This window comes from Macaca fascicularis, chromosome 9, assembly GCF_037993035.2.
Source record: "Macaca fascicularis isolate 582-1 chromosome 9, T2T-MFA8v1.1".
In the NCBI taxonomy this organism is placed as follows: Eukaryota; Metazoa; Chordata; class Mammalia; order Primates; family Cercopithecidae; genus Macaca; species Macaca fascicularis.
The window spans coordinates 85,725,080-85,751,726 of record NC_088383.1 but is presented as its reverse complement, the minus strand read 5'-3'; the positions used below and the strand labels follow the sequence as shown (position 1 = coordinate 85,751,726).

At 41.7% G+C, this 26,647-nt stretch overlaps 1 protein-coding gene across 26 annotated transcripts in view; it reads right to left on the bottom strand.

Moving 5' to 3' along the window:
- The window catches only part of RHOBTB1 (Rho related BTB domain containing 1), a 144,586-nt gene that overhangs the window by 6,565 nt on the left and 111,374 nt on the right, over window positions 1–26,647 (bottom strand). For 16 of the 26 annotated variants that reach the window (XM_015456308.3, XM_065521063.1, XM_005565769.3 and 13 more), the window contains 6 exons: window positions 23,957–24,930; window positions 21,858–21,976; window positions 13,514–13,664; window positions 10,233–10,321; window positions 7,462–7,567; window positions 4,717–6,931 (listed from right to left, as the gene is read on the bottom strand). In XM_015456308.3, the coding sequence (XP_015311794.2) occupies window positions 6,762–6,931; window positions 7,462–7,567; window positions 10,233–10,321; window positions 13,514–13,664; window positions 21,858–21,976; window positions 23,957–24,930 (1,609 nt within the window). In that variant the 3' untranslated portion in view covers window positions 4,717–6,761. Of the gene's footprint in view, window positions 1–4,716; window positions 6,932–7,461; window positions 7,568–10,232; window positions 10,322–13,513; window positions 13,665–21,857; window positions 21,977–23,956; window positions 24,931–26,647 lie in introns of those variants that run through there. The other 10 variants (XM_074000783.1, XM_074000782.1, XM_074000785.1 and 7 more) reach the window with 2 other exon arrangements.

The following is a 26,647-nucleotide window of genomic DNA, read 5'->3' as shown; positions in this document are numbered from 1 at the left end:
CACTCTGTTGCCCAGGCTGGAGTGCTGTAGTGCGATCTCGGCTCACTGCAACCTCCAGCTCCGAGGTTCAAGTGATTCTCCTGCCTCAGCCTCCTGAGTAGGATTACAGGTGCCTGCCACCATGCCTGGCTAATTTTTGTATTTTTGGTAGACATGGGTTTTCGCCATGTTGGCCAAGCTGGTCTTGAACTCCTGGCCTCAAGTGATCTGCCTGCCTCGGCCTCCCAAAGTGCTGGGATTACAGGCTTCAGCCACTGTGCCCGGCTTGACTACTCATTTAAAAAGAAATCTCAGGTATATAAAGTGAAGTGGTATCCTGGTGACAGTGGTAAAGGGGTCCAAACCTGATAATGGGAGAGGGGCTGAGAGAGAAAACACAGTGATTTCAGCACTCTCCATCTAATTAGGTTGTGTGCTCTGTGGAGGGGGGACAGGAAACTAGGAGATAGGGAAGTTTTATGTCCAAGAAATAATTTATCCAGGACTTCCGAGGCAGTTTCAACAATCTCCAAAATTTGTACTGGAAGCTTACTTTTCTTCAGATTTCACATGTGAAATGAAATTAGAAGACATCCTTCAACACATGCACAAGCTCACTGGGGAATTTTCCCTCCGGCTTTATTAAGGTATAATTGACAAATAAAATTGTACATATTTATAGTGTGTAACGTGATGCTTTGCTATCTGAATACACTGTGACATGATTAAATCAAGCTAGGGAAGTTTTTTAAACGCAGAAAAACAGGCATCTTAGTATTTAGGGAGCTCTTAAGAAGTCATCTTGGCCTCTTGCCTTTCACGAGGGTCAGATGATACAAAAGGCCAAGGCCATTTGGGATGGAATAACTCGTTGTAATAGGTAATAACTTTCACAATCAGGGAAGCCTCTTGAAGCCTCTCAGGTGGCAGGAAGCTAAACCTAGTTTCTCTTCTTGCTGGTCAGAGGAACCAGTCTCCGGGCTGGCTCATAGCCTTTCAGATTGTTTGCATGTTGTCTTAGTGCTAAGGTAGTGCTTAGTGCTTTGGTCACTGAGTTCAGTGTTCCCTTCCCACACATGCCTGTCACCTTGGGAGGCTTTGATTCAGTACATCTGGAGTGGGACCTGGAATTCATTTTTATTTTTTCTGAGACAGTCTCTCTCTGTCACCCAGGCTGGAGTGCAGTGGTGCTATCTTGGCTTACTGCACCTCTGCCTCCCGGGTTCAAGCAATTTTCCTGCGTCAGCCTCCTGAGTAGCTGGGATTACAGGTGTGCACCACCACACCTGGTTAATTTTTGTAGTTTTAGTAGAGACAGGGTTTCACCATGTTGGCCAGGCTGGTCTCAAACTCCTAACCTCAAGTGATCTGACTGCCTTGGTCTCCCAAAGTGCTGGGATTGTGGGAGTGAGCCACCATGCCCAGCCTGGAATTCATTTTTAGATCTGGACCCCAGGGCATGTACAAGAAGGCTCACTGTAGGGCCAAGGAATGGGAATTGGCTAGTGGTTCTATCACCAGTTGAATGGAGGAATCACATGGGATAGATGCCGCCTATGGGAGGCTAGGCAGCCCCGGGGAGCCACGGACTAGATGCACACATTGTAAAATGGCTAGATTTCCAGAACAGTGTGGAGTCAGAAAAGTAGATAGAAGGAAATTTGCTATGTAACACCATTTGTGTAACAATTATGCACATGAAACAACACTGTGTATAAAGAAACCCACATGTTTAAAGACATACATTGAACAGAAGATGAGAGTGGGTATTCTGGAAGAAAGAGAAAATATAAAAAGAGAGGGCCTTGTGTTGACTGAGGATGACAATGTGACAAGCACTGAGAAGCATGGCTAACTAGACTTTTTGCATCCAACCCTCAAGAAAAGAAGGAAAAAAATGATTGGGAGAGTGAAGACGAATTGCTCCTGAGTCAATCAGTGGTTCAGCCAAGCTCAGCCCTGAGGTGGGCTGGCTTTACTTAATAGAGAACGTGGAGGCCCTAGTGAGGGCAAATGTTCTCTTAGAAAGGGTCACCCTTTCTTCTTTTCTCCCACCACTCACCTTTCTGTCCAGCCCATTATTATTAATAATAATTATTATTTACCTTATCACAGCTCTTATTTTCTAATTGTTAAACCACTGTCATGAAGCACTAAGCAGCAACGTCAGCATTTGGTTGAAGAGACTGGCAGGAAAAGACCACACTGCTCTGTTCTGCAACATGCATGATTGTCTTCTCTCTTGGATTTTTGACCTTGGTTTTGGCCTTGAAAACCAAGGTCAAAAATGCTGAGCACGCAGGTTCCATTTCATCTGTTTTTCGCTTCCATTCACTAAGTACTTACTATGTCCAAGATATTTGGCATATGGGTGCCTTACCTAAATCATCTCATTTAACTTGTACTGAAAACTCAGTGATATCTGTTCCCATTCTCTAGATGACTAAAGCTTAGAGAAGTTGTGTATCTTTTCACATGACAGTTGAACTTAACCTTCCAGGGGAGTATCACCCCAATTGGGACTACCATGAATCATCAAATCAAAGGATATATATATATATATATATATATTTTTTTTTTTTTACCATATTGGAAGGGAATTTTAAGAATAGTCAGACTTTGGTTGGCATCCAAGTGGAAAGAAATGAATCAATTCTGTCCTCACTGATTGCCTGTAACATCTAACCATTCTTGTATTTGGGATTGAGAACATATTCAAAGAACTTAAATACTCCTTCGAAGCATGGGGCCACATTTAGGTAACACCCATTTCATCTATGTTCTGTTGGAAATCCATGTCACTGTGGAAACTGAATGACAGAAGAGGCAGGTCGCTTCACGTTTGCTACTGTTGTTGATAATGCTTTCATGTCTGTGGATATCAACTGCATGATTGCTTGGTTTCCACCCAAGAGTTACCTGTTCATAAATTACTTTCATATTTCATAGGCTACAGTCTGTAAATATCTAACTGATGAGCACCTGTATATCAGCCCAGTAAGAAACTATGCATATAAATGGCTCAAGTAAAAATATCCAATTTAGAAGCACTGTCAGCACAGGGAAGAATTTTCTAATGCAGTCAAGGGGTATAGCATTACTTCTACAGAAATGTAGCTTTTAAAGAAGGTCACTAGTATTGCCACCCCAGTGTCTTCACTTCTAAGTCTAAACCTTTCATGATGCATATATCACCTGCTTCCTAATTGGAAATTCAAGAAAGCAGTCTTCATCATAAAATAAATTACGTCGAGGGATATGCAGTAATCTCTCGACTTAATTTAGCACTTTGAAATAAATAATATATCCGTGACTCACAGTGTTGAATTCAATTCTGTGTCTTTCCTCAGTGGTTCTTTCCCTCCCTCCCTTCCTTCTTTTTTTTCTTTTTTTTTAAATTGTCCTTTTCTTCATTATGCTGCTTCTGGTTACACACACATACACGTACAACACAAATGCATTCTCCCTGGCTAACTTTTACCTTTATGACTTTTATGCAACAGTCACATTCTTCTAGAAAAGAGAAATTATTGCTATTTGCCCTCCAGAATCCAACTAGGAGATCTCTGTCTGTCTATCATCTATCTATCTATCTATCTATCTATCTATCTATCTATCTATCTATCTATCTCTGTGCCAATTAAAAAAAAATCCAATTCATGAAAAGGGCTGGCAAATCTTCAGCTTGCAGATAAGCATTCATTCAGAAGTGTTGAACTCATAAAACTGTTTCCAAACTCAAGATTCACTTTGTTTTTTTCCTCTGACTAGTAGTATTTCTTCTGCCTAGCCAGTGTCATAGTGATGAAAAACAGAATTTTGACAACTAATATACCATACATTGGAAGCAAGCATGAAAAAACCTCTTAGAAACATTGGACTTTTTGCTTCTGAGTGTCCATAATGAAAATATTGGAGTTCCATCTAGACCAGCAGTGTCTGTGGTTCTCAAAATGCCAGTATAGGAAACTTTGCTGAAGTTACATAAAAGAAAAAGAATGCCAACACAAGGTGCTGACATCCCTGATGATTTGCCAGACATTACTCCCAGAAACTTAGACCAAGACTTTCTACAGGGAAGAAGAAACTGGTATGCTTTATGTAATAAGTGCCACGACTGGGACCACCCACCTCTGAAAGGTAGAAAGGTGTTGGGAATCTCATTGTCTTCTTTTCACAGCTATTTCTTACAGTGGTCAGCACCTTCCCATAGAGTTATAGGTAGCCTGTCACTCAGAAAAGCCCCGCAGTGAAATCTCACTGGAGACTTTCTTCCCTCTGAGCTTGGGTAAATTATTACCTAGAAGTCCAGAAATTGTCCAGACATTTTCACAAAGGCTTTCTCAGACCTGCTTTTCAAGAAACTTTTCCTGAACTCAGCAACTCAGACCTATCACTTAACTGCTGGCGGAAACTATCTAAACCCAGATTATACTAAGTCCTTTAGGATAGTTGTAGTTTCTCCCCCTGCCTCCTACCCGGCCCCAGGCACTATGTCTAGTGACATACTGTGTTAGCCAAGAACAAAGCGCCAGGCACTTCATTTACATTATGACACTGGAATCTCTGCTGACACCACCGAATACAAAAATGACAAGTCATTTAAGCTGCTTTGTTACTGGAGCATGCACAAGCTCCCATGACCCAGCACCCTCAATGTTTTGATTGATAGTTTAAAAAAAGCTGTTAAATTACACACACAATATGACGTCTGTCCTTAAAACAAAACTGGAGGCATTTTATAGCTAAACAATTTTATTGGCTTTTTGTGAAATAAAAAACACACAAGAAACCACCATGGTTAAAGGCCATAATCAGCATCAACCAAATGAACCAGCCACTTGGTTACAGCAGCTGATAACAACACTAGTGGATATTATTGCTTATACCCCAAGTTCATTTATATGTCCATTACATTTTGGCAAGATTACAATCAAATGGGAGCTTTGGTTGTAAAAATTCAACTATGACTACTCATTGAAAACTCAACTTCTACCATTTTATGATGGGATACATGTCAATTCTTCTGCATCTTGACATTTATCCTCTCCTGTCTCCTTTCTCCTTCCATTAATAAGATGTACAAGCCTATTGAAAAAAATTAAGGTGGATGCATTTGTAACTATCCTTCCTCTGCTGCCTCCTCTTTTGTCATGACAAGGTGCTGCATTTCTGGGCCTCTCCCAAGATCTTCTATCTGGTATGTTTCCACTGCCAGTAATAAATGCCCATCTGTAATCTAGATAGATTTGCAAATGCATATGGCTGTCAACATTGGGGTTTGGACTTAACTGTCTCATTTCCATCTTCTGAAAAGCTAGAAGAAAAAATAAAAATAAAAACAAAATCAACAGCCCTTGGCATTGGTAACTTGACCTCCCAACAGAATGAGCCCCATCCCCTGCCACGTAACATCCCATGGCAGGTGTGGAGCTGTGGCCTCGAAATGCTCTCTGTGTGTGTATGTGTGCTGTAACATTTTACTTTGCAGAGAAGCAATGACTGACTGCCTCACAAAAGCTCCCCTGCTCTCACACTTTCTAGTTTAACACTGAAAACTCAGAATGAGAAAGAGTCAGAACTAACTTACAATAGCACCATTTCCTAGACTCTTGGAATGAGATTCCTTTCCGTGTAGGAGAACGCAGGCGCCCAGCCTCCAGCTGTGTGCTTTCACAGGCTCCCAATGCATTTCAGCAGAAGTGGGTGGTCTGCCTTAGCCTACTTCTGCAGAAACATGAATCTTCCCTGGGAAGAGTTAAAAATATGGGTCTTAGAAAGTGAAGTTGGCCACAGGTGAGAAGCCTGAGGAAGCCTGTTTCTGGTGGTGAGATGTGACAAGCCTGTAGATGGCAGGAGGGAGTCCAGGGACCTTTTCCCTTGCCCATCTCAATTCAAGTCAGTGAAGAATCTGCATGCAGAAGCATGGCAAGTTCAAGGAATACTGAGAGACGTAAACCCTAATACAGCAATCGGAACACCAGCGCACTAATGGTATCTTACGTATTCAGGTCCACCAGTGAGTTTGCCCTGGATAATGCTGGGATTTAATAAGCCCTTCTAATGATTATAAAGATTATCCTCTTGCAACTAGACATTGGAAACAACAGAATATTTGATATCACTATATTTTACATGGCACATATAACCATATAATTACCAGCACTTAACACGGCAAATATTGTAAATACACATTCTTGGAGTTGACTTTGTAATTACACCGATGTTATTCAACAGAAAAAAGATTAAACACTCTCTAATTTGCACTTTGGGGGATTTCAGTCCCCTCCTTCCCTTCACAACAATAGGATAACCCTCTAATTACGTAATAATGCTCGGTGGTCATGTGGGCAAAGAGAATCACAGGGTGACTTCATAGTCAATTGTGGCCTGTAAAATAAAGTAATACACAGTATTTTCATTTCAACAAAATACAAGAGACCATATAAAAATATTTTCCAATTTGGAATCAGAAACATGAAAGCTGGATTTTTTTTCTTTGTATAAAAAGAAACAAAATAACAGACTAAAGTTTATTAAGCCTCCTAACAAAAAAAAATATACATATCAGTTTAAGGAATGCAGTGAGAGTCAGCTTCCCTTTTTGTCCAGGCTCATTGATGGTGAGCTTGTGCTTTGATCCTAACAAAGATAAATGCACAAAAGTGGAGGAAGGTCAGTGTCTGAAACCTGAACTATGTCGTATCTCTAATAAGACGAATTTTACAGTAGTGCTTTGAAAAGTGGTGGATCAGATTACCGATTTTTTTTCCTCTTCCTCTTCAGGCCACTGCTGGAGATGAATTCCAGAAGCACCACTTTCGTCTCGAGTGATGCTTATTTAGTGCAATATCTTCCTTCTCTCGTTCCCTTTTCACACGCTGGTAGTGATCTTCTTCCTTCAGGTACCACACGGGGGGCCAGCGGTGCCGCTCGAAGTATTCCTGGTTGTCTGGTGAAGGAAAGAATCAGACCATAAGACCTGCAGCTCATTGACGCTTTTTACGTGCTAGGCCTTGAGCTTAAAGCTTCTCGAATATTCTCTCAAAAACGTGATGTGGCAGGGACTGTGATTAGGGTCATTTGCAAAAAGTGACACTGTTTTGAGAGGAAGAATCTCTTGCCTGTAGTCATGCGGCTGGGCACAGAGGACCTGAACCCAGGACCACCTGATTTGAGAGTCTAAGCCTGCTCCTAAGCTTGCCTCCCGAAACAAGGGGAAGCCCGCCACCTCTGCGCTCTCTGCAACAGGGCACCATGGACTCCAGCCCAGCCAACTCCCCTCAGCATCAAGTTCTTCAAAGAGAATTCCCAGCCTTCTATTCTTTATGTCATCTCACATGAATATGTGACCACCCGCTAGTCTCAAGGAATTATCCGTGAGCTGCCTGCTGACTGTGTTCCTTTCCAGGGACATAGAAGGTAAAAGCTTCCATGAGAGGTGAGGAGAGCTGGATGAATGGGGGCTTTGCACAGTCTCACCTGCAGATTTTGATTTGATTTCCTTGCGGAACTTGGAGCATACACTGTTGTAGTTGGTGCAGATGTGGTGCAAACACCAGGCGGCCAACTGGTGGGCATTGTGAAACTGCAGAAAAGTGAGCAAAAGGAGGGTAAGACTCTATTTTCTAAAAAGGGGCTACAAAGAAATTGGGGAAGCCATCGTAAGGGTGAAAATAAATGAAGGGCTTATATAACTAATTTGGTAAACCTCTTGTTTTGACCTCAATGTTTTGACTTTGGCCATGGCTCTGATGCCAGCCAGTGTAGTGCTGGGCACACCCCTCCCTTTCCCACTGTCCTAGGTGCACCAAAAATAATTGCTGTATCAAATCACGAGCTTAAAGTATGCCTCGCCCTCTCACCGTCCCCTGCCACCTGGCCCTCTAGTGCTAAGCAACCGTGGCCTCTGGAAGACACCAGCCCACAGCAGAAAGCAGCGATGTCATCTCTGTTTAAGGAAGCCTCGGCAATGGAATACTTCGTGTCGCATGTCAGGGCTCAGCTTGCTGGGGCCAAGATCCGAAAGAGGAGACTGCAGAATGTGTGACTGTCCTATACCTGTCCTTTGGTTACATAAGAAGAGCAGGCAGTATGGGCAGGGTGGAGAGATCCAGATACTTCACCCTTCCTTTCTAAGCAATGCTCAGGAACGTGGCAGCGAGGTAGCTATGATTGAAAAATATGAGATGCTCAAAAATCAACTGTCAACTCCCCCATTCCCTCTCCAGACCTGGCGGGCCTGCCGTGATCCCTCACTCTTTCCGTCTGTGCCCTTCTCTGACACCCCTTCTGTTGTCTGTCGCTCTTGATGTTTCTTTGGTCGGGTGGAACCTTAGAACCTACAGCACGCTTCCTCTGCGGCCCTGTATCTCCACTGTGAGGCCAAAAGCCAGAGATCTCAGAAACCCACTCGAGAGACTCACTGAAAATCACAACCCAAACATCAGAGACAGTTTTAGCTGGTGCTTCCAACTTCTCTTGCTGTTAGATTTCTCTCTGAAAACAAGACTAGGGCAGTGTTCCGCCGGGTGGGCTTATCCCAGCTTGAAAGAGCCAATTGTGTGCATTTCTTCCCTACTTTGAGTTTAGTGACTTCATATGTTATAATCAGCCATGATGGGAGTATTTATATAATAGAAATTGGCAAATGTAACAGATTAGGGTCCCACTTGCCCCCAAGCTGACTGTTAAACACTTACCAGCACATCACTGGGTTAGGGTCTAATGGACGAGCTAAGACATGAGCTCCATCTAAGCTCGTCCTGCCAAGGCTTGTCAGGGCTTAGCAATAATCATATTATTTCCTTGTAGTGGGTATGTGTGGGGGTAAGGTGGGAACACAGTGCAACAAACAGACACAGACACAACTGCAAATCATTCCCTCAAGTGAGTGGTCCCAATATGAAATTCCGGATCATTACATTTTTCTCTAGGAGGAATACTTGCTGGAGCGAGTACAAGTTATAAACCATCCCCCAGAACTGTTTCAAAAGACCCTAAATTCCAAGTGTGGACAACCAGTTCTGATGGGGACTTGCTGATTCGACTGCATTAGATGTCTACTCTCAGTTTCACTGTAATCCCTAATTGGATTTTAATAATTTGTATTTGTGTCTGTTTCCTTTACTTGCCTATGATTGCCCTGGGGCAGAGGATCTACCATTTATATGTACACATCCTTTGCCTAGGGCAGTGCCTGGTATTTGGGGAGAAAAACAACAAATATTTGCTGAATGCTAAGTCAAAATGAATCGGTCGCTGTAAAGTTCAATTCCGCCTTTTCCCCCTTTTGCACCTGAGTCATCTCCTTTGGCCACAGTAGGAAGGGCCTGAGCAGCACCTGCTAGATGCCACCTCCTCCCCCTAAAACCACCTCCTTTCCCTTGATTGAGAAATATTGATTTAAATGGACTGACCTAAGACTTAGTAAGCCATTGTCTTAACGGAAAGAGGGAGCACAGGAAGCCAAACCCAACAGGCTGAAGAAAAGACGGAGGCATTTATTCTTAGTTCCCTCAGAGTGTAAATTCATTGTTAATCAGCCTATGCCAGGGACTAGAAAATTCTGCAGATGTGCCTGGCATTCTAAGAGGGCTTACACTCTTCAGTGCTCGCTCTTGAACATTCTCTCCCACTTGATTCTCAAAATAATCTGTAAGGTTGGTAGGATGCAAACTGTCATCCCATTTCCTGTGGATGAGGAAAGTGAGGCAGAGTTTAGCTTGTGCTTTGAGGAAGTTACTCCATGGTGAAGCTGAAGCTGAATCTTGGACCTTCTCTGGAAGAAGAGGGCAAGTCTGTATTGGGATTATGTTATTACAATCTGAATATTAGCAACTACTGGCTTTAGAAAACTCCAGGACAGCTGTAGTGAGATGTTCATTAACAGAGGGTCATTACAGGGCTTCACGGAACTCTAGAAACTGTCTGTGCTTGGCCAAATACATGGCCAAGAATTCAAAGAAGGAGGAGAGACAAAACCTCCCCCAAGTGGTTCTCCCACATGCGAAGCTGGTGCCTTAGGCGACAATGGGACTGGTGTGGGGACCGTGTTGTTTATTCAAATGAAGCCCAGCAGGCTGAATGGTACATGAAAGGTAAAACTCTCAGATCTTCTTAGTGTTCACAGGGGGCCTCTGTGACTCAGTGGTGACATCTTTATTTAGACAGATGCAACAATGGAATGTTTCATCAGCATTAAATGAACTGATTGAACACACTTAAAAGGTGAAGAGCAAACTGATACAAACCTGAGCCAATTCCAAGTAAGAGAGCACTTCTCCGTCAATGCCCACGCCACTCATTGCAGCCTTGGTCAACTCCTGAACGGCATGCTGTTCTGGGGAAGAAAAAGGGGGCCGGAGAATGTTAAACCACACCCTGCAAGCCAGGTAGCTTGCCTGGAGGGTTGGTCTGGGAGCACTTAAGAAGGGAGGAAATGTGGGACACAGCTCTGGGCAGCCATCTGAATTAAATCCAGAAGCTGCTCTGATGTGTGGTCTTTCACTACTTGGGGTTCTGGTGCCAGCCACTTCACCCACACCTCTGGGGACTCTTATTCATGGCTCTAAAATAGTCAGAATCCTCCAGACCTGCAATGTTCTGTGCAGGATGGTAACTCCTGGCCACACGAGACTATTTAAACTTAAATTATTTAAAATGAAATGAAATTAAAAGTTCAGCTCCTCATTCACACTAGCCACAGTAAGTGCTCAACAGCCACATGTGGCCACTGTTTGGACCATCCAGATATGAAATGTTTCCATCACTGCAGAAGGTTCTACTGGATGGAGTGGCTCTAAACACTCTAGCACCTTCCTAGAGTCCTCTAGACTTTAGACACGCTCCTGTTTGACAGTTTCCCCACTCACATCACCACAATCCTTAATACCCCTGACAGTGAAGAGGTTGAATGACATAGGAATGAGTCTATTTGAGGAATTAAAAATGTGATTGCGTACGTCTGTCTCAACAGCTACAGATGGTGACGTATTGTTCAGCCTCTTGGATTCTAAAGACTGGGGAGACCCGCAGTCCGAAGTAACAAAAATGCAGTAGGGAGAGCCATTTCTGCTTGGGAGCTTGAGTCCAAGGCTTCCAAGCTGAATTTACATTGTGGCCTGAAGCTAAGACATCTCTTGCCTTTGTAAAGGCTGTTGCCTGCCTCTGAGACTGACGTGTGAGGGTACAGCCTTGGCTCAGCATTTCTATCTCCTTGACATTGATGTCATCCGTAGCATTGCATTTGTTTTTCTAATCCAGCACATTGTCTAAATCACGCTTACTTTCTGCTCCAGCTCTGCATGCTTACTGGTCAGTATGCCTATATCTGGTCAATATAGTATCGGGAATGGAATGATTTCTTTGGCACAAACCTCCTCACCTGGATTGAACTATTTGGAACTAAACTGCCCAGAGAAGTCATCTGGGCTTTGTCGTTTTAAGTAACTGCAACATTTCCTGACATTTATTTAACACGGGCTCACAAAGCATCGTCACTAGAAACTGATTTTTAAACACTATTTAAACACCATTTAGAAACTGATTTTCTAAACACTCTACACTAGACAGTACAAAGCAAATACTATAAAGGATTAAAGGAATCATCTTGGGAAGCTGTATATTAAATAATCGTAACAGTAACAACAGCATTTAATAACTAAACTAATTGTTCATAGAAGTCTAGAGTTCACACAAAAAGCTTTATTTGGGTCAGTTAAAAAAAAAAAACTTTTATGGAGAAATCAATCCCATGTTTTCATTGCCAGACTTAACATTTAAGCAAAAATGGTACTAGTCTGAGATTGATCACAAACCTTGTTGGGCGGATTTGGCTCCAAATTACTTTTGACAATTTCAAAAATAAAATAAAAATTTATCCTCAGGACTAATGTCATAAAACCTGTGGATAGTTAGATGGCTTGGAACCCATGTTTCATTAAGAAAGTAATTGCCCACTGAAGCCTCCCAGCGTCAGTATTTAAAAAAACTAGCGCCCTCTTTTGGATCTATTAGGTATATTGGTTAAAAACAGTTTTTACAAATAAATCTAGTATTGATGCCTCAACTCGCTTTTTCTATCCAACTGGGGAGGAAGTAGGACAAAGAGAGGACTTTGTTCTCCAGGTGGTTGTGTGTAGTGGAAGCCCAGAGGACAGAGAAAATAATCTTTTTTTTTTTTTCTTTTTTGAGACGGAGTTTCGCTCTCCTTGCCCAGGCTGGAGTGCAATGGCGCAATCTTGGCTCACCGCAACCTCTGCCTCCTGGTTTCAAGCGATTCTCCTGCCTCAGCCTCCCGAGTAGCTGGGATTACAGGCATGTGCCACCACGCGTGGCTAATTTTGTATTTTTTGAGACGGGGTTTCTCCATGTTGGTCAGGCTGGTCTCGAACTCCCGACCTCAGGTGATCCGCCCGCCTCGGCCTCCCAAAGTGCTGGGATACAGGTGTGAGCCACCATGCCCGGCCTATCCTTTATTTTTTCTAAAGACATTGCCAGAAAAACAAGTGCAGATAGGACCGGTTGGTTTGTTCATACACTCATCTTCATTCATTCAATTGTTCAACAAATATTTATCGAAAGCTAATATGCTCAGGCACTCAGAAGAAAGGCCAGTGAACAAGACAGGCACTGTTTATTTCTGCTTTGATGGTTAATAGGAATCAACTAAACAGTGATAAACACCCAGCTTGTGACTTAACACCTCTGGTGTAAAGTGAATGAGGCTGAAGATCTGAATTCCAGCGACAGCCATTTAAGTGCATATATCCTATACAGACCTGCTTCAGCTTCCCAACTGAACAAATCTAGAAATGATACATAAGATTTTGTGAAGTTAAGCCAAGTTTCCCTTTTTTCTCTTTCTCCCAAAATGAACTTGACAATGTCAGAACATTTTCTAAAATAGCTTTAAGAAAACCACTTACATAATGCTTACTATGTGCCAGACGCTGTTCTAAGGACTTTATATTTTAACTCATTTAATCTTCAAAACAGCTCTATGGCTGAATAATATTAGCCCCATTTTAAAGAGCGAGAAAGCTGAGACACAGAGCGAAGGTTACAGGACAAAGTCACCTCGTCTGTAAATGGTGGAATCAGGGTTTGATCTTAGGCAATCTGGCTCTGTCATCTGTTTTCCTAAACAGTGCATCTACCGCCTTCTTAAAGACTGTGTCTGTGCAGTTATTATGGAGATAATGTTGACAAAATAGTATTATTTCAAACTCTGGGGTGCACAAATGATTCAGCATGCATACAGCGTGTGCCTCAAGGGCAGGGGGCATGCATTACTCACCTTCATAGCTGTATCACCTAACAGGGTCCACCACAGAGTGGGTGCTTAAGGAGTATTTGTTGAATTGAATTGGGCTGTCTGATGCAATTTGATTAGTTCATATCATTCTACACAAGACAGTCCTATTTTGCGTGATAAAAAATCAACTTTTATTCTCTGTAAACATATTTTTATTTAAATGTGATTTTGGATAAATATGACAGACAGTGCATGGCCCTGAGTCATCAGCCTTACCTGCAAGTGCAACCAAGTGTGGCAGGCAAAATCTGTTTGCCAAGGCAATTAATTCCAGCGGGTCCAGATCCAAGTTAGGAGACAACTGCTTGGTATAGAGATAATCCAATACTGCTTGCATTGATATCTTGTTTATGTTCGGGAGATACACCTGAAATGTTATACAAAAAGCTAAATTCTGCTGCAGAAAGCAGGGAGTGGGCACATTTTCAGGCTATGCTGCTTGTAAATATCCTGTGTGACTTGATATTGGCGAGTGTTGGACACCTGCTTTGAGGCTGTGCATAGGAATCCTTCTGTATTTATGACTTTAAACATAATGGTTTGATTTGTAGATGACAAAAGAGTGGAGCTGCCTGACACAGCCTGATGTGGAATTTTCAAACGACTATTTGGACTTATAAATCAGACAAATGGGCTGGAAATGTATGATAACATTAGGGGCCCTCATGCCAAGCACCTTGTAATACTCTATTGTGGGGAAAGAAATCTCCTAGCAACACGACAGGTGTTGGGGGGAGCTGCAAACCACACTGTTGCTGACATGATGGAGCCTAGCTCTCCAAGACGTCAAAACAGAGGATGAGGCTGAGCAACCACCCTAGCTGCCACAGTGACCAGCTTGATTTCGACATTCTGTCAGTATATGCACAATATATTGCAATGTACTACATAACGTATACACTTCATTATTTTTTCCTACAACCACATGGATTCAGAACTACTGGAACATTATCAGTTATCAGTAGATTCAGAGAATCCAAAGGAGTCTTTGCTTAGGACTTCCAGGGGAGTATGACTGGGTACAGGTGAACTGTCCCCTGTAGGCTTCCCACAGTCTCTTTCATGAGTGCCTGTAGTTGTCCATATAAATGCATGCTAGAGCTTGCTAGAGAGCCAGGCACTGCCTGGGAGGTGGAGAGCTGGAGAGGTAGGCATGGATTAATGGAGATGTACACTGTGTAGCAGCTAGTCTTTATTTTAGGTCTCTAACTACATGAGACAGGCCCTGGTGTCGTTCAGAACTGTACCACTTGGATTACTGGAATACCGACAATTACAAATATTAATCGTAATTGAAGGCATCCTATGAACCAGGCACTGCGCTAAGCTTTCCACACACATTCTTTAATTGGACGCTTATATCTGCCCTAGAGAGTAGAGACTTACTTTTGCCATTCTACAGAAAAGGAAACGGAAGTTCAAGGAGGTTCATTTAAATCTTGTGTCCAAGGTCACAGAGCTAGGAAGTGGTGACTGGGATTTAAACCCAGGGAGTATGACGCGAAAGTTTATGTTCAGAATTGTTGTGCGGTGCTGGAAACGTTTAATGCCACAGAAGCACAGGTTTGAGTTACAACAATAAAGCATCATAATTTACTAATGGTTTGTAAGAATTCTACTTCAAAAGGATGAACAATTATGAACTTCTTTTTCTTTCTTTTTTATTTTATTCATTTTTTGAGACAGGGTCTAACTCTGTTGCCCAGGCTGGACAGCAGTGGCTTGATGATAGCCTGGGCCTGGGCTCAAGCTATCCTCCTACCTCCACCTCCCTAGTAGCTGGGACTACAGGCAGTACCACCATGCCCGGCTAATTTATTTTATTAATTCTTTTTTTGTAGAGATGGCGGGCTTGCTATGTTGCCCAGGCTGGTCTCAAACTCCTGGCCTCAAGTTATCTTCCTGCCTTGGCTTCCCAGAGTGCTGGGATTACAGGCATGAGCCACTGTGTCTGGCCAATTATGAACTTCTTAATTCTCATACTTAATAAACCTCTATACAACATGTAAAGATATATATCTATATATTATATATGATTACATCTTTATAACATGGTTACATCTGTATATTTTATATGATCGCACCTCTCCATACACATGCACGTGCACACACACACACAGGCACACACACATACTCAGGCACACACACACACAGTCAGGCACACCCACACACTCAGGCACACACACACACAGGCGCACACACACACACTCTCAGGCATATACACACAGTCAGGCACACACACTCAGACACACACACACAGTGTCAGGCACACACACACACACACTCAGGCACACACAGGCACAGAGCCAGACCTCTATACCTGTGGGTTCCACATCTGTGGATTCAACCAACTGTAGATCAAAAATATTTGAAAAAAAAGGCATGACTGCCTCTGTTCTGAACATGTACAGACTTTTTTCTTGTCATTATTTCCTAAACAATACAGTATAACAACTACTTACACAGCATGTGCATTGTATTAGGTATTAGAAACACTCTACAGATAATTTAAAGTATAAAGGAGGATGTGCACAGATCTATGCAAATACATTGCCATTTTATATGAGGAACTTGAGCATTCATGGATTTTGGTGTCTGAGTGGGCGGGTCGGGGGATGGTCCTGGAACCAATCCCTCACAGATACTGAGGGATGACTGTGTGTGTGTGTGTGTGTGTGTGTGTGTGTGTGTGTCTGTGTGTGTGTGTGAGACAGAGAAAGAGAGAGAGAGAAACAGTGAGAGAGAGAAAGAGTGTGTTATGTATGTATGTATAATGGCTCCACATTCTACAGGGTGCTTATGGCTTATGCATTCTGGCAGTGTGGCTCCAGAACTGTTCTAAGCTATAGAAACCTTCTTTGTTATTATCCTATGCAGCCATTAGCCACCTCAGAGAGGGAATATCCTTTCAGATAGGTAGACCTGTCCCTTAACATATCACAGGGAAGGTTTAGAAAAGTTCCTAGAAATATTAAGGAATTTATCCCCCACTTTCAGACATGGTTGGTGAAAACAACAATTATGATTCCATAAATGAGTTACATAAGTCATTACCATAAATGATTTGATAAGCATGATCATTTCAGGTTTCCAGCACAACCTCTACAACAAATAGAACTCAATGAGTTGAAACTATTACTGAGATTATTTTAAAATAAAGTAGCTGTTGGGCTTGCTAGATCATCTGCAATATACAGATGTTGGAATGTTATTCTTCCCTTTAACCAGCTGTATCCACATATGAATAATTATTCAACTATATCTAGCACCAGTTACACCATGTGTATGCTCGCATACATATATGTTTACATACACGTGCATTTATCTTACACAAATAATGGATTTATTTACAGATATTCAAACAAATTTGTTTCTGTGTGTAGGAACACGTAACATTTCATTTCTTTGATGAAATAATGTTTGGATTAGCGATATGGTTTGGCTGTGTCCCCACTCAAATCTCATCTTGAATTATGGCTCCCATAATTCCCACGTGTTGTGGGAGGGACCTGATGGGAGATAATTGAATCATGGAGGCGGTTCCCCAGACTGTTCTAGTGGTAGGGAATAAGTCTCACGAGATCTGATGGTTTTATAAGGGGTTTCCCCTTTCACTTGGTTCTCACTGTCTCTCTTGCCTGCTGCCATGTAAGATGTGCCTTTTGTCTTCCACCATGATTGTGAGGCCTCCCCAGCCACGTGGAACTGTGAGTCCATTAAACCTTTTTCTTTATAAATCACCCTGTCTCTAGTATGTCTTTATCAGTAGTGTGAAGATGGACTAATACAATTAGTATAGTTTTTTAGACAGTTGAAGGTTGAGTTGTGAAACTTTAAAATTTGAATCATTTTAATAGTGAAAGTACTCACATTTTACAAAGTGCTAAGTGCTCTAAGATGTTAGTAATTGTTAATACACAAAGTGCCAGAGCTTCCTGTTAACACCTGCTCTCTCAGAGATGGGGATGTCTGGTGCTTCTGAAAACAATGCCTCTAGTGATAGTGCAAGAGCCTGGGGCAGGCCCAGGGATATATCACTAAAGTGCTGCGTGACCTTTGATAAATCACTCACCCTCTCTCACCCTCAGTCTCGTCATCTGTTACATGGGAGGAATTTGGAATAGATGCTGTTAAAAGTTTTTTCTTCACGGAAACTCTGGGTTTTGAAGATCTTCAGATTACCTTAGCATTTTTTGGCAAGAGTGTGTTCTAAGTCATGGCTTAAAGAAGAAATAGCAAAATGAACATCCTAAATAAAAAGAAACTATTTCTGGCTGCAGCAGATGACAGATTCGAGTAAGCAACCTTGCCCAAATACCCTCAATGCCCTCGAAGTGTTCCGATGTTTGTAATCACCTATGACCTGCTATCTTCTTTTAGCTGAATATAATGTTAACATTTTTTGAAGTGATGGCTCTATTTGGCAAATAACGTTAGAGACCCTTAGAAAAAAAAATCAAATTAGAATAAACTCAGAACACTTCTGGAGCATTCATTTTTTCCCCCTCATGGCTGATTTTTAAAAAAAGCCTGTTTCTGTGATTTCAACATTTATAATTAACTGCATGACAACAGAAAGACCTTTATTTATAGCACTTTAAAAATAGTATAAGCAAAGCTTCATAAATAATGGAATAAAAAAAATTTGCATCCTACCTGCTGGATATAGTTTTTTTTTTTTTTTCTTAAAAAAAAAAAGAGTTATCCAAGAGAATATAATGCTACCCTAAACAATGTTCTATCTTGCAGTTTAGTCGGTTTAAAATTTTAATTGTGAAGATTAGCTGAGACTATTAGGCTTATAATTAGAGACAGTCTCATAGAGAATGAGAAAGTATCCTAGATCCAAAGCATTGCTTACTACAACCCAGGCATGCATTTTTAATGAACCACTTGCTGAGTACCTCTGGGGAGAGAATTATGCTTACTGCTACATTAAAAGTAATGAGAAAAAAATATAAGTAAGATACAATGTTTTCCTGAATATTAAATGACAAAAAAGTTAAATTAAAATCAATGGACATAGGCATATTTCATTCTTTTCTGGATATGCACATTAATTCTATTAATTCTCCAAAAAAGGCTGAGTCTCATGGTGGGGGGCAGGAGGGTGGTGGGCATCAGATTTCCAGATTTTCTCAAGATAACAGAAAGTTAAAAGGTGGCCTACAAAGGCCAAATCCCAAGTGTGAACATGGACCTATGTTAATTATGAAGCATTAATTGAGTGCCTTTCCCCTACAACTATAACCACCTGAATTGTACTTTCCTACTTTAGAAAGGGGACTGGCGGCTTTTTAACTTAGAGCTTTCCAGGGCAAATACCTTTAACCCCATATGGAAAGAATTTAACAGGAAAACTCTAGCTTAATAGTCGCTAACATTTATTGAACATTTGTATGTTCTAGGCATCAAATTCAATGCTTTACACATGTCCTCTCGTGCCTTCTCTGCCCTTTGACGAAGGTTCTCTTGTTATCCCCATTTTACAGATGAAGAAACAGGTTTAGAGTGAGCCACTTGCCCAAGGTCAGGCTAAGACTATATTATAGTTTGCACAGGAAATAAAGTGAAGGGACAGGAAGGAGTGAGAATGTCAACAGCTCATTGCATTTTCAATATACTGGCTAAAGGAATTGTGGCACAGGTCTTCAGTGGCTTGGTTCCATGGTCTTTGTCTTTTGAGCTGGTTTGAACCTATACAAACCTATTAGCCTTAACTCCAGTTCTAAGTGGTGAGGGACCTCGTGTCTCCAGCAGGGTGTGCTAAACAGGTGGCCTCCTCCAGGAGAGGCTATCAAACAACCATATACATGTGTATTCACATTTGCTGCCAAGTTTTTGTTTTGGTCACCTCTACTGCACATTTTAATCTGGAGACGATTACAGTCCATTCTTGGAAGGGATAAAGGAGATTAGCATTCGTGAGGTCAGCTCTGACAGTGTCCCTTTGTGCCTGCGTTCCTGACCTCGATCAACTTCTCCCTGCTCTGTGAATAGCAGGTCCTCGGCTGCACAATCAGCACGCACTTCAGTGAGCTGGACAAAGAAGGGGAGCAAGCCTCCCAGCTCTTTATCTCCAGAGATTGCTGAAGTCAGTGAAATACCAACTGGATGAGGTTTTACAAATTGGTGGCTACCCTAACTTTTTCCTGGACACAAGAGGGAAAGAATATCATCACTACCAACAACATCAGAATAAGTCCAGTGGCAGCTACCATTTATTTAATGCTTCTGAAGTGCTTTGCAAGTAATGACTCTTACACCCCACAACCACAGTATGGGTTATAACTGTTTTCCAGATGGGAAGTCTAGAGCCAAGAAAGGTTAAGTCACTTGCCCAAGTCACTTGTAAGTGGAGGAGTTGCAATTTGAATCCCACAGTCCTGTAACTGTGCAGATTCCATGTACTGCAATTGTCTTAGTAATGATGCTCCAAAACACCTTTGACCTAAGCTCAGGAGACATTTTCATTAGTCACAGGCGAGAGTCTCCTGGTTTAGAAAGGTTATTAGACACTGTAAGAGGCCATCAGGATAAGTCTAATATTTTCTCCCTGAAAAGCAGATAGCCCTTTGCTAGGGGCGGGGTAGGGGGCGGTTGGTTTAGGAGCAGCTGCAGTTTGTTCTGGATGCACGAGAGTGGCCTAGTAATCTTAGCCCCTGCTATCCAAGGCTTGTGATTCTAGGATTCTGTTTCCCTACTTGGGGATGCAAATGCAGACTCCTGGGTCACAATGGGAGTGCTCGAATTTCTTGTGCTACTGCCTCATTTGAAAAGTTAGCTATTGTTTTCTGCATTTCTTTGAAAAATCTGGAAAGACGCTGAGACAAGCAAAACAAGCCTCTTAGGACAATAAACTACATGGGTGTACCCATGTTTTTATTTTTACTTTTTAAAAAAAGATGTTAAAAATACTTGCAAAACTCCACAAAAATGCTTGCTCACTCCTAAAGTTAGAAGTGCTTGAATTGAATTTTTTTCTTTTCCAACAGTTTTTAAAAAGACAAAGAGGACGTACTCCCATGTTAATTGTAGCACTATTCACAATAGCCAAGATACAGAGTCTGCCTGTGTCCATCAGTGGATGGTTGGATAAGAAAATGTGGTACATATACACAATGGGATACTATACAGCCCTAAAAAAGGAAAATTCTGTCATTCAAGACAACATGGGTGAACCTAAAGGACATTATGTTATGTGAAATAAGCCAGGTTTAGAGAGACAAATATCACAGCATCTCACTTATATGTAGAATCTAAAAATGTTGAACTTCAAAGTAGAGAGTAGAATAGTGATAACCAGAGGCTGGGATTAGCAGGTAGATGGGGAAAGGAAAGCCATCTGTCAAATATACGAAGTTTCAGTTAGAAAGGAGGAATAAGTTCTGGTGTATTTTTTTTTTTTGTCTTTTGTTTTTTTAGAGACAGGGTCTCACTCTGTCTCCTGGGGTGGAGTACAGTGGCACAATCACAGCTCACTGTAGCTTTGAACTCCTGGGCTCAAGTGTTCTTCTCACTTCAGTCTCCCAAGGACCTAGGACCACAGTTGCATATAGTCTAATGCACCTATAATTTTTTTGTGGTGTTCTATTGCACAGTATGGTGACTATGGTGAACAATAAGGTACTGGATATATTTCAAAAGAGCTAAAAGAGGATTTTAAATGTTCTCATCACAAAGAAACGGTAAACATCTGAGGTGATGGATAGGCTAATTAGCCCGATTTGATCATTCCACAATATATGTATATTGAAACATCGGGTACCCCATAACTACGTACAATTATTATTTGTCAGTTAAAAGTAAAACAACAAGAAAGACAAAGACATAGGGTCTCCAAGATGTTGTTTGCTCTGCTCTAAGCATATCCCTCTTCTAGAGATAGAGCCAGTGGCTGACAAGTGATGCAGCTAATTTCACTAGACCTAAGTACCTTGAGAGGTGTGTTCAGGGGAGTAAACGTTCGCTCCATTACTGTTGCCCTAAACTTAACAAACCCTCACACCCCCTCAACACAGGCAAAGTCAGGGCAGAGCCTTAGATAGTATTGTAGCTCATGGTAACCTGAAGGACAATCTAGAGCATCCCTCAGCTTGCAGATGAGGAGGTTGAGGCACAAGAATGTGGCTTCTTAAGGTCCCCTGTCTGGTTAGGGGCACAGCTAAGCCCAGGACTTAGGTGGCTGACCAACTCTTTTCACTTTCTGAACTACTGGGAGACATGCTCCTCTTGTACTTGGTTTTGATAGTACCATGCCTGGTGACATTTGCAAGAGGTACAGCTGATCTTGTCTTCATGGATGAGGACGGCTCTGAGGATGAAAAGATATAAGGCATGTAAAGCACCCAGGTGCCCCCACACAAGTGACCGATAAACAATAACTCCTCAAAACTGCAGAGCTAAGAGAAAGGTGACCAAACACTCAAGCACTGCTAAGGAGCTATTTCATGGAGCCAGTTTAAGGTTGAAAGTCATCTGGCTATTTACCCACTTTATATAAATACACAGGCACACGCATATTCATAAAGACGCCACTATGCTTTAGGAAGGCACGTACCTCACTGTTGGCACTTTCCACAAATGACCCGCCGAACATAGCTGCCATCCACTCACAGCTACAGATCAGCAGTGGCTTGTGGGCACTGATGGCTCCATCGTCCAATTTAAATGTCACGTCTGCCAAGGAATTGAGGAAACACAACCATGAGCCAACTTTGCTGAGAGCTTCAACCAAGGTTTCTGCTCCAATATCCACTGACCTGCGTCTCTCTCACTCTCTCGCATGTCTTTACTTGCTGATTTTATGTCAATCCCCATCTTTGGGCTTTGGCACACCCAGCTCCCACCTAAGGGAGCATGCTGCATTTAACATCATCACACATAAAGTCACGGCACAAACTCACTGAGCCAGAAAGTAACAGAAAGGAGGGAATATTTTTTCCTCCTTACTATGCAAAACTTCAAGCATATAAAACAGTAGAACAAATTATGATGACCACTCATTTATCCCTTGTTAACATTTTGGCATGTTTGTTTTAGGTATATTTTTAATTTACACCATTTTACTTATTAATACTCAATTAAACCTTACATTTACAATATGCTCTACTTGTATGCTATACTGAAACGTAACCGAATTACTGTTTTCTTAAGAGATGTCGGGGGGTCTGGTTATGATGCCGAGGCTAGATTTAAACTGCCGGGTTCCAGTAATCCTTCTGTCTCAGTCTCTGAAGTAGCTGGGACTATGGGCAAATTAGTCACCATGCCCAGCTATATGTGTATTTTTGTATAATTCTATATATGTGTATAGCCTTTTTTTTTTTTTAACAGATAGCATGGCACTTCACTCCTAACTACCTTATCACAAGTTTTCCCAAAATAACAACAGTCTCCTAAATAACCATACCATGATTACACCTAAGAAAATTAAAAATAATTCCCTACTATCATCCACTATATAGTTCATGTTCAAATTTCTCCAATTATCTCTAAATTGTATTTCATAGCTTTTTTTTTTAATAAAAAAATATAACAGAATCCAACTGAGACTCCCACATTGTATTTGATTATTATGCCTCTCCAGTAAGGAGGGGTGATTTAATCAGCTCTACCTAAGGCTCACTTTTAAGTTACTGTAGGTTTGTAACATATTCTTTTCATTGATTTTCAAGACTACTTCTGTACCACAATGGCCAGTGTTTGAAGTAAATACTACTCATAAGCTTTAAAATGAATGAACTGAGTCTTCAGGAACCACTTACTAAATGTGTAGTGCCCTGGCAGGGATTATAAAAGATAAAGACAAAGGTAGAGGTATCCATATAAATAGAAGTCAGGAAGTCAACATTTTACAATGAAATTACACACACCCACACACCCGCCCAGAGGACAATTTCAGAACAAAAATAGTCCAAGTGTAAGACAGTGCAAACATGGGTCAATAACCCATATTGGATGCGGGCCACCAGCGGGCTTAGCAATTATGAAAGGGTGCTGTGGGCAGCATATGGCATAGTTATCAAAGGCATAGGAGGTGCAAGAAAACTACAGAAGTGCAGGGCCAAGGAGCATGAGGACAGAAAAGAAGAGGGGATGGAAACAGATGAGGCACCCCTTGTAGGAAGGTGGAGGGCCACCAAAATTGCCTCAAGGACTTTAGTGGCCTCAGAACTTGAGCTCACTGATTTTTGTCAAGGGTAAGTGCTGAAGGGTCAATGGAGAATAGAATTGGTCAGAGAATAGATACTGAAGGGGAATTGTATGCAACAAGCCCACTGGAGATAGACTCGGGGTCCCTGATCCACTCTTGAGGAGCAGCATGGTACCACGGTGGTTTATGGAACAGGTTTTGATACCCACAAAAGCATAGGTTCTAATCCTGGCTCTACCATTTATTGCTGGTGTGACCATGGACAGATTAGCTAACCTCTCTGTCCCTTGGTTTCCCCATCTACAAAATGGAGACAATCACATTTAACCTTTAAGTCTGAGGAGGATGAAAGAAGTTAATGACTGTAGCTTAGAAAGGTACATGGGAAAAAATAAGTACTTATAAATGTTAGCTATGGTTCTTCTTTCTCCTGCTCATGTCTGGCTCATGTCCAGTGAAATACAATCAAAGGTATTAATGGCTCTGCCCTGCAGCCCACTCACCTGAGAACGTCCCCTTGCTGAGACACTCTTTTATCCGATTGGCTTTCCTGACGTGAAAGGCTTTCGTAATCTCCTGGTTCATGAAGGCTTCCTTGTTCATGATGTTTTCCACCATCATCCTCAAATCGAACATCTCTAGGACCTCTGCGATCTGAGCCAGGCCCACCAAATCCTTTTCCTTTTCATCCAGTTGTCCTGTATAAAGAAACTGGAGCAGGGTCCGAAAAGGGCCTGGCTGGACTGAGGCGTCCATCCTGACTACAGTCACAGGGCCCACCCGCTTTGAAATGGGGTTGACTTGCATTTCCCTGTGCATGCCAATGAACCCCTTACTCCAGTCGGCCAACGTCTGTGTCTCAGGGACTGCACCCTCGGCTTCCAGCCCCAGAGCCTCCACTAGGCTCTTGTTTGAGGACTTCCACTGCTGGGCCTGAGGTGTCCTAGGCGGGCCCTCCTCCCTTTCCTCCTCTGAGTCGACACTCAATATCTGCTCCTGGAAATCTCTGCTCTGCTTCTCTTTCTCACAAGCTCCTTCACTCCAATTTGGGGATTCTTCACATTCCATTAAAAACAGATCATAAAATTTGGAAGAAGAGGTAGCAAGGTAAATTCGATGTGCAAAGATGTGTTCCTGGTCCTGAAGGATGAACAGAACATCGGCACACAGAGGATTGTCCAGTAAACAGGCAGCTTCACTTGTCCCCATGGAAGGACACTCTGGAATTTTGATGACCGGTGGAGGGGCTTTTGGAGGTAGGAAGGGTGCCTGAAGTAAAGGTTTCTGGACTTTCTTTAAGTGGGATTTCCAGAATTGCAGGTGCCTGCGGGAAATCAGCGCTGCTCGGATTGCATTGTCAAACACATCCTTGATCCCAAACTGGTCAAACACGCTTGTTTCATAGTATGGTATGCCAAGTTCCTTCGCTACCTCTCGGCCTTTTTCTGGGGGCAAAATATCCCCTCTCTTTATGGGCCTGAAATAAAACATTTTAAAAATTATAATCAGCCTTATTTTAGGAAAAAAATAGTAACCAGGGCCTATCTAAGCACCTAATGGAACTATATACTGAAAACTCTAGTCAGGCTTTTAGTCTCTGGAAAAATCTGCCACCATCTCAAGTCTTTCAACTGGAACCATGATTGCAGGAGTTATGATTGCAGGAAAAAATAATGCTTTCAAATATTTCAGAGTTTCAATGCACATAATTTGTGAAGCTTATCCATAAATATTCCATGTTTTTATGTTATTATAAATGGCATTGTTTTTAAACTTTATTTTCCAATTGTTCACTTCTTAGTTTATACAAATACAAATGATTTTTGTGTATTGACCTTTTATCCTGTTATTTTGCTAAATTAACATGTTAATTCTGATAGCTTTTTTTGTAGATTCCTTAGAACTTTTCATTTACATGACCATATGCCTAAATAGGGAGAGTTTTACTTCTTTAAAAAACAAATGCTCTCAGCAGTAACCACAGTAACTGAAGTATCATCCCTTTACTAGCTATTTAATCTTGGGTAAGTTACTTAACCTCATTAAACATAAATTTTTCCAACTGTAAAACAGGAATAATAATAATAATGAGTAATCATATCTTGAAGAACTATTGAAAGGTTTACATTATTAGCATGACTATGCTAAGCATAGTATCTGGTCCACCGTAAGTGCCTGATAAATGTTAGCTGTTATCATCATTATCACTATTCTCTTCATCACCTTCATCTTTATCAACAACATCTTATGCTTGAATTTTACTTTATAACTTTAAAATGCATTCATATACATTTTTCATTTGAGCCTCACAATAGCCCTGTGAGGTATTATTTCTGTTCTACATTCTTAGGAAACTGAGGCAGAAAGGTTAAAGGGTTTGTCTGAGGTCACATTTGCAGGCTGCTGAGAGACCTCTACTAAACAATTAGAGTCAAGACTTTCCCACTCCTAATCTCTGCTGCATTTTGTGAATTCTCTTTCAAACCCTCCTCTTCTTTTTTCCTCCAATCCCTTCTTCAAGCCATCATCATCTTTTGCTTAGACTGGTGTATCAGCCCCTTAACTAATCTTTCTTCATACCCACTCCCCACATTTTGGTCCAAAGTCCTCACTGTTGCAAGAAAAGTCCTTACATAAAACAGCTATGACTTGGCCGCAGTTCTGTTTTAACTTCCTCTGATTTCACAAAGCCCCAGGAATAAAGTCCGTACTCTTTAGGTTGGCACACAAGTCCAATTTACAGTCTAATCAAACCCTGAGAGGACAAATCTTTGGAAACAGTAGACTCAGGGCAGTGCTGGGGTTATGGCATAACCATGGTAAAGGCATAGATGGGTTCCAGAACACAGGCAGGAAGTACTTTGTTGTGACACTCATTACAAACACTTGCTTGATTCTAATACATACCCTTAGGAACTTATCTTCTTATATAAATATTTGGCCTTCAACACCAAAGGTAATATATAGGACAGACACTGGTCTTAGGAGGAAAAAGATGATACTGGATAGAATTTGGAGTTGACGACTTAGATGGAAAGGAGGGGAAATTATAGGGTGTGGACAAAGGTGGAAGGGATGTGCAGGGAAGAAGGTTTAACTTAAAAGTTTGCTCCTGTGAGCATTGTGTTCCTTGTTCTTAAGACTGACTTGAAATTTACCAACTGATGAAACTCTTCAAGGCTTAGCTCAGATAC